This window comes from Micromys minutus, assembly GCF_963924665.1.
Source record: "Micromys minutus genome assembly, chromosome: 29".
Lineage (NCBI taxonomy): Eukaryota > Metazoa > Chordata > Mammalia > Rodentia > Muridae > Micromys > Micromys minutus.
The window spans coordinates 11,564,961-11,573,966 of NC_137964.1; the positions used below are offsets into that span (position 1 = coordinate 11,564,961).

At 45.4% G+C, this 9,006-nt stretch overlaps 1 protein-coding gene across 1 annotated transcript; it reads left to right on the plus strand.

Moving 5' to 3' along the window:
* Positions 1 to 556: 556 nt before the first annotated feature.
* LOC308439129 (zinc-alpha-2-glycoprotein-like) lies at positions 557 to 8,764 on the plus strand (the record flags this gene model as incomplete). Its single annotated transcript, XM_080940753.1, has 4 exons — positions 557 to 617; positions 3,846 to 4,106; positions 6,519 to 6,794; positions 8,442 to 8,764. The coding sequence occupies 4 exons, from the start codon at positions 557 to 559 to the stop codon at positions 8,762 to 8,764; spliced, it is 921 nt and encodes a 306-aa protein (XP_080796879.1).
* Positions 8,765 to 9,006: the final 242 nt, after the last annotated feature.

The window sequence follows — 9,006 nt, forward strand, 5'->3', positions numbered from 1 at the left end:
GGACACATGAGTCCCTGTCTTGGTTGGTTTATCAATGAAGTCTATCAAAACAGGGAAAGCTGGAGGGTACGTTTAGATTCTCCTTGATTTTACAAGATGTGGTGTACCAGGCCCATGTTTTTGGCATGTTCAAAACTTGTCTAGAATGAAGAACTAAGCACTACATGTTCTAACATTTCTTAGAACATTATCTTAGAACACCCAAGGCCCCATGCTGACAGCAGGGTAGGAATGTCACTGTATACTACTGTGAGAATAACATACCTTTCAGACATCTACCACTCACTATACACACCTCCACCTCACTGATGTACTTTCAGGGACACTATGACCCTTAGACTGGCTTTCTCCACTCTGTTAGCAGCTCCTGTGTGTCAACAATGTTACCAAACCTCTGCCCTGTTGCTTTGTTTGGCTCTTTTCATTGCTTCCTGGGGAGGAATTCCTTTACTCTCTCTCATTGGCTGTGGAATCACCTTTCCTGGACAGGATGCCAGGCCTCAAGGCAAGAGCCCCAGTTCCTGTGTAGACGGTCCTCCTGGGCACTACAGTAGAAATGGTGCCTGTACTGCTGTCCCTGCCTCTCCTTCTTGGTCCTACAATCCTTTCAGAGACTGGTGAGTAGGCAAAACTAAGGAAGATTGGGATAGAAACAAAGGGAAGACAGAACAAAATGTGAGGCCATGGGAAGAATCTTTTGTGTCCCTGGGATTCTCATATATCCAGGACTAATGAACATGAGTCTGAGAACTAGTGGTGTGGCTCGGTTGATAGGATGCTTGCTGTGCAGACAGGAAGTCTTGGGTTCAAGCCCCACATAAACCAAGTATCTCATGCCTATAATCTCAACCCAAGGGAGCTGGAGGCAGGAGGTTCAAAAGTTCAAGGCAAGCATAGGCTCTATACTGGATTGTTTTTTCCTTTCTTTACTGTTGGTTTCATGCATGCATAGAAAGCACAGTACCAACTGAAGTACACAGCTGGTCCTCAGATCAATGTCCTTTGAGGTCTTCTTTAACACAAGGCCAAGGGTTTCCCCAATGGTAATGCTTTGCAAACTTATTACTACCATCGGTGGGGCGCAGGTCTGTATAGTAAGTGATAGATGGTGTCATTCTTACAGTGGAGTCAGGCAGTGGAACTGAATAAGGGCCATTCATTTTCCTCTACTCTCTTTCCTCCCTTCTTCCACGGGCTGCACACATTTGTCTGACTCTGGAGGAAAATGGAAGACATCCCAGGGAGAAATGCAGAGACAGGTTAAAGACTCTAAAGAAACCAGGACTTTCCTTTGCACTGACATAAAGCAAGAGCCTCTAGGAGAGAAAACAGAGAGATTCAAGGGGGAGCCACATCAGTTCCAGGATGGGGGATGAGGCTGTTCACTGAAAATAAGTTTTTGGATGAAGATTCCTTTTTTTAAAAAAATATTTATTTACGTATATGAGTACACCTTTCTTCAGACACACCAGAAGAGGGCATCAGATCCCATTACAGATGGTTGTGAGTCACCATGTGGTTGCTGGGAATTGAACTCAGAACCTCTGGAAGAGCAGTCAGTGCTCTTAACCACTGAGCCATCTCTCCAGCCCCCTGGATGAAGATTCCTAAACGAAGCCAGTTTAAAAACATTGGTAAATTCACAGAATGCTATGTAATTATTTATTTATACCTGTTTTATAAAAAGGCACTGTATTTGAATGTTAGATGATTTCTAAAGGGGCTGGAGAGACAGCTTTATGGTTAAGAATAGTCACTGCTCTTGAAGAGAACCTCTTTGGTTCCCTATATGTCAGCTTATAATTGCCTAAAACTCTAGTGCCACGGGATGTGTCCCTTCTTTTGGCCTCTTTGGGCACTGTACACACATAATGTACAGATGTGTGTGTGTGTGTGTACAAAACTTAATATATATATATATATATATATATATATATATATATATATATATATATATATATGTTTAAAATGTTAAGTATATTCTAAATCAAAAAATCTGCATTAGTAAGGGGCCTCTAAATAAATAAAATTAGTAGGGTAGATACACAGACAGATGGATGGATGATGGATGGATGATGGATGGATGGATGATGGATAGATGGATGAATGGATGGATGTATCGATGAATAGATGGATTGATGGATGGATAGATGGATGGATGATGGATGAATGATGGATGGATGATGGATGGATGGATGGATGGATGATGGATGATGATGGATGATAAATGGATGATGGATAGATGGATGGATGATGGATGGATGGATGGATGATGGATGGATAGATGATAAATGATGATAGATGATGGATGAATGGATGATGGATGATGATGGATAGATGATGGATGGATGATGGATGGATGATGGATGGATGATGAATAGATGATGGATGGATGATGGATGGATGATAAATGGGTGATTGATGGATGGATGATGAATGAATGATGGATGATGGATGATGGATGGATGATGGATGATGGATGGATAATGGATGATGGATGGATGATGGAGGGATGATAAATGGATGATTGATGGATGGATGATGAATGAATGATGGATGATGAATGATGGATGGATGATGGATGGATGATAAATGGATGATGGATGATGGATGAATGATGGATGGATGATGGATGGATGATGGATGGATGATGGATGATGAATAGATGATGGATGGATGGATGATGGATGATGGATGGGTGATGGATGGATGATAAATGGATGATGGATGATGGATGGGTGATGGATGGATGATGAATAGATGATGGATGGATGATGGAGGGATAGATGAGTAAATGATGAATGGAAAGTAATGAATAGACATATGACACATAGAAAGAGTGATAGATAGTGTCTTAGTTAGGGTTTCTACTGCTGGAACATAACAAGATGACCAAAAAGCAAGTCAGAGAGGGAATGTTTGTATGGCTTACGCTTCTAGATCATAGTCTTTTATTGGAGAAATTCAGGACAGGAACTCAAACAGGACAGGATCCTCTAGGCCATAGGGGAAGCAGAGACCATGCAGGGGTGATGCTTACAGTCTTTCTCAGTCTATTTTCTTATATCATCCTGAGGATGGCCTTACCACAATGAGGTGGGCCTTCCCCATTGATCACTAATTGAGGAAAATGACTCATGTGAAGACATTTCCTGAATTAGGCTCCTTCCTTTCTGATGACTCTAGCTTGTGTCAAGTTGACACAAAAAAAATATAGGCAGGATGGGTGGGTTGGTGGGTGGGTGGGTGGGTGGGTAGGTGAGTGGATGAATGGATTAATGAACTTGAGGTCCAGTGAGAGACTCTATATAAAAAAATTAAGGTGGCAGACCAAAGATATGGCTCAGCAATAATAGTACTTACCACACCTGATAACTAACTTCGATCCCTGGGACCCACGTGATAGAGAGAACCAATTTCTACATGTTCTCTAACTGCTACACACACCATGACAAACATGAGCGTATGCATGTACATACATGCAAATGTAATTTTTCAAATATACATGATGACTGATGAAGGATAATATCCCAACTTGACTTTTACCTCTACACCATGCACATGTGCTCACACCCACAAGAGACATACATACAGCACACACACACAAATAACTTTGTGTGCAAAGTATAGGATACAGTGTAGAGACAACACAGTCAATCTCTGACATGTCATCCTGAGGAGAGACAGAACCCCTTCCCATGAATGAACCTCCCATGGTGTGAGGCTGGCCACAGAGCAGGGGACGAAGAGTCTCCAAGGCCGGGTCCTTCTTCCTGGGGCTCTGCAGCTCCACATGGGCCTCCTGGACATACTCCCCATCCCTCAGAATCTTCTCTCTTCTGCAGGGTCTTATTCTCTGATCTTCCTCTACACCGGGACGTCCAGGCCCAGCAAGGGCCTTCCGAGGTTTCAAGCCACAGCCTTTCTCAATGATCGGGCCATCTTCAACTACAACAGCAACAGCGGGAATGCAGTGCCCACAGGAGCACTGGGCCCGCTGGAGGAAATGGAGGACTGGAAGAAGGAGAGTCAGCTTCAGAGGGCCAGAGAGGAGATCTTCCTCGTGACCCTGAAAGACATCATGGACTATTACAATGACAGTACAGGTCAGAGAGGCAATGAGTGTGTTTGTGTGTGTGCGTGTGTGTGCGCGCGCACACACACACACACGCACGCACGCACGAGCATGTGTTATCTGATGCATTCTGTGAGAATGAGTGGAAAGAATTCTACAGGATGGAACGACACATACACATACATATACACAAACACACACGCACACACTAACAGACACAGCAGGGGTAGGAAGCACAAGTGCACATGCACAGGTTTATTCACAACACACATACACAAAATCACATCTACCGCCTCCTTTCCTGTGGCTTCTTCCATCCTCACCCCAGACATAAACCCCTATAGCAGAGATTCTCAACCTATGGGCTATGACCCCTTAGAGAATCACAGATCAGACATCCTGAATATGAGATATTTATATTACATGTCATAGTGGAAACAAATTTACAGCTATGATGTCACAACGAGATAATTTTGTGGTTGGCGGTCACGACAATATGACTGTATTAAAGGGTTGCACTCTTAGGCAGGTGGAGAGCCACTGTAAGGAGGAGGTATCAGAGTCCTTCCTGCCTAGGCACCACTGACCACCTCCGTGGCCTGACCCCTTGAGAGGGAATCAGATTCAACATGACCCAGGGGAGAGCAGAAGAGAAGAACTCTCAGTGTCCTCCTCTGGACTCTGAGTGTGCAAGCATGGGTACACATATCTGCATACACAACCATGTGCTTACACTACACACTCACATGCAGGCACACACACGCGCACACACACACACACACACACACACACACCACAATTGCTTGATTAATAAAGCAGAAACTAACAGTGACTTGCACTTACAGAACACTGACTCTGGGCCAGGCTCAGCTGTGAGAACATTAAATGGTGACAGTAACATCTTCAAAGAGTGTTACTCTGCTCACTTCAGGGATTTGTCAAAGTCTTTTACTTAAACTTAACTGCATGTCACAGTTCGTTCAGCAAACCATGTGAGTGACCCAGGAAGAGATCTGGAATTTACATCCAGATGGCTTAAGAGCTTGTAGACCCTGTGCCACCAACACCACACAAGACAGAGTGAACAGTGGGGGTTGTAAGCAGACTGAACTGTTGTAGGTAGGTCAGTGTATGTAAGTGTCACTATTCCTAGGCAATGGGGTGAAGATTTTAGAGATTTGGGGTACACACCAAACAGGTTTGGAGGAAGGTGTCTTACCACAAATTCCAGCATCCAGAAAACTTGAGAAAGGAGATGGCTCTGAGTTTGTGGCAGCTGAGCTACATGAGGAGATCCAGGCTAGCCTGGGCTACATGAGGAGATCCAGGCCAGCCTGGGCTACATGAGGAGATCCAGGCCAGCCTGGGCTACATGAGGAGATCCAGGCCAGTCTGGACTACATAATGAGACCCAGGCCAGCCTGGGTTACATGAGGGGATCCAGGCTATCCTGGGCTACATGAGGAGATCCAGGCTAGCCTGGGCTACATGAGGAGATCCAGGCCAGCCTGGGCTACATGAGGAGATCCAGGCCAGTCTGAGATACATGAGGGGATCCAGGCCAGCCTGGGCTACATAATGAAATCCAGGCCAGCCTGGGCTACATGAGGAGATCCAGGCCAGCCTGGGATAAATGAGGAGATCCAGGCCAGCCTGGGCTACATGAGAAGATCCAGGCCAGTCTGAGATACATGAGGGGATCCAGGCCAGCCTAGGCTACATAATGAGACCCAGGCCAGCCTGGGCTATAAAGTGTGATCTTGTCTCAGAAGTCAACAAGAAATAAATACATAAGATACTAACCACTGAAAGAAAGGAAATGACCCAATTATGTACAGAGAAATAATATGAATGTAATATAGACCTGACAAGTTGAAATTCTGATAATCTATAAGAAGCCACAAATAACTCCTATTTAACTTAGAAATGAAATCCAGTGTGCTTGTGTTTAATTCTGAAGAATCCACCATTCACTAAAACACATAAGTTCATTAGATAAGATGTTGTCAAAAATGCTTCAAATCTGAGAGCTATTATGACATACAAGAGGTCCTGGGTTCAGTTCCCAACACTGCATAAAACTGGGTTTGGTGTCACACACCCATAATCCTAGCACTAGGGAGATGAAGACGTGAAGGTCAGAAGTTCAAAGTCATCCTGGTACCAGGAGCTTCTGAGGCTATGACATGAGACCCTGTTAGAGACAGACTTGGAATCTTTCCACAACTTATCCTATGAAATCCCCAACTATAGAGAATGTGTTTTCTCTCAGAAGGGCCTGACATGCCCAGTCTAGTAGTATCCTCCTTTTCTGTGTGCCTGGCTAGCCACCTTTTGCCAAAATAAGGCATTGTTTAGCTGCCCAGGCATGTGGAATGGAAAGTCGCTCAGCTGGAGCTGGTATCCATCTGACTGACTCCCTGTGGGGCTGGGGAGGGTTCAGGGTCTCACACCTTTCAGGGAATGTTTGGCTGTGAGGTGACAAATGACAGAAACAGTGGCGCAGTCTGGAAGTATGCCTATGATGGAGAGGATTTCATCGAATTCAACAAAGACATCCCAGCCTGGATCCCCTTAGACCCAGCAGCTGCAAGCACCAAGCTAAAGTGGGAGGCAGAAAAAGTCTATGTGCAGCGAGCCAAGGCATACCTAGAGGAGGAGTGTCCTGCAATGCTGAAGAAGTACCTGAACTACAATAGGTCTCAACTGGATCGGACAGGTACACACTGCTTTTATGATCACTCCAAGTACTAACTGAAAACCAAAACAGTGCAGGGGACAATGGTAGGTTACCCCATCAGCCTCTTTCAGTCCCTTCATCCTCCAGGTTTCATAAACTAGGGGACATCCCTGTTGAACACATGACTTAAGAGGCAAAAAAACTGTTCATCAAAATTTTAGGTCGGAAGAGCCAGGGGGCGTGGCTCAGTGGTAGAGCACCTGCCTAAAATCCCCCAGTGAGGGGCTGGGGGCATGGCTCAGTGGTAGAGCCCCTGCCTAGAATCCCCCAGTAAGGGGCTGGGGGCGTGGCTCAGTGGTAGAGCCCATGCCTAGAATCCCCCAGTAAGGGGCTGGGGGCGTGGCTCAGTGGTAGAGCCCCTGCCTAGAACCCCCAGTGAGGGGTTGGGGGCGTGGCTCAGTGGTGGAGTACTGTTAGTGTGTACAGGAATCTGGATTCAGTCCTCAGCATTAAAAAGTCAGGAACAAAACTGGCTCAATGGCAAGATTCCCTAAATAACCTCCACTTTTCAGCACATGCTGTAAACCAAGCACTCAGAAAGCTGAGGCTACAGAATTGTTATGCGTTCAAGGCCAGCCTATATGACAAGTATCATGCCAGCTATACCTGTCTCAGAAATCAGGTAAGACACACACACACACACACACACAAAAGAATAAACTAGGACTCAGCCTCAGCAGGCCATCTAATTCCATAGTGCAGATCCCAAGTACAATACAGTGAGGCCTCTTGCGGACAGAACTAAGGAGCTGGGCTGATGTTCAGGTCGTAAGGAGCGGTGGGGTGAGCTATAGAGCACACTCAAGACACTCAAATTCTGGGCATGGTAGTACATTCCAGTAATCCCAGCACTCAGGGCAGGGATATCACAAGTTCAAGGCAATTCTGGGCTATGTAGTCCCTGTTGTGTTTTCTATGTGTATGTATGATGTTTGTATATATGTGTATATGCATACATTTTGTATTTGTCCTGTCTCTATGTGTTGTTACCTGTGTTTATGTATATATGTATGTATACATGTATGTATGTATGTATACACTTTGTATGTATCCTGTCTCTATGTGTTGTTATCTGTGTTTATGTATGTATGTATGTATGTATGTATGTATGTATGTATGTATGAGGATATATATGTATGATGGTACATGTGTGGAGATCAGAAGACAACCTCAGCTGTTGGTACTGACCTTCACCTTGTTTGAGACACCAGGTTAGACCACCCACCAGCTTCCAGGTATTTTCCTGTCTCTGTTACCCATCACCATATATGAAGTCTGGGAATAGATACATACATGACTGCATGTATGGCTTTTACATGAGTTCTAGAGATTCACACTCAAATCATCATGTTTGTGCAGCAAGCCGTTACCCTCTGAGCTAGCTCCTCAGTCCCCTGTCTCAATCAGTTGCCATCAGAAGTCAATATACCATAATAAAAGCAGGGAGTAAGGGAGTAGTGCTGGACAGACCGTATAACCCTACAGGGAAAATCTCAGCTCTCCCTGAACCTCACAAAGGTGTCCTGGAGAAGTCAGACTGGATGGTCCTCCAGGGGTGAGGAACGACAGACACGTGGCAGGGAAACCCCACCTTAAACTCTCTGTGCACACTTTCTCCCTCCACAGATCCCCCCACTGTGACAATCACCAGCCGTGTGACCCCAGGAGGAAACAGAATATTCAGATGTCTGGCCTATGACTTCTACCCACAAAGAATTAGTCTGCACTGGAACCAGGCCGGTAAGAAGCTGGCATCTGAACCAGAAAGAGGTGTTCTTCCCAATGGAAATGGCACTTACCTCTCGTGGGTGGAGGTGGAAGTCCCCCCAGAGAACACAGACCCCCTCATCTGCTACATAGAACACAAGGGGGTGTTCCAATCTCTCTCAGTGCAGTGGGAAGAGAGAAGAAAGGGAAAGGCTGAAAATGTTGTGGCTCAGCCTCAGTAACTAACCCTCTCTGCCTGACATGAGAGAGTTGAACTTCAGAAGTCAATGTTACCAAGAAGGTCCTCCAATGGCCACTGTACAGCAGCCTGGAAGAGTCCCAAAACAGGTGTGGAAACAGAAGACAGAAAATCAAGCCCCGAGTTCACTCTCAAAGTCAAATCAATCATCGTACCTTGTATAAACTCCCCTCCATTAATCTGTAAGCCCTGGCAATGACCCTCATGCCTAGCACAGCACAGAGG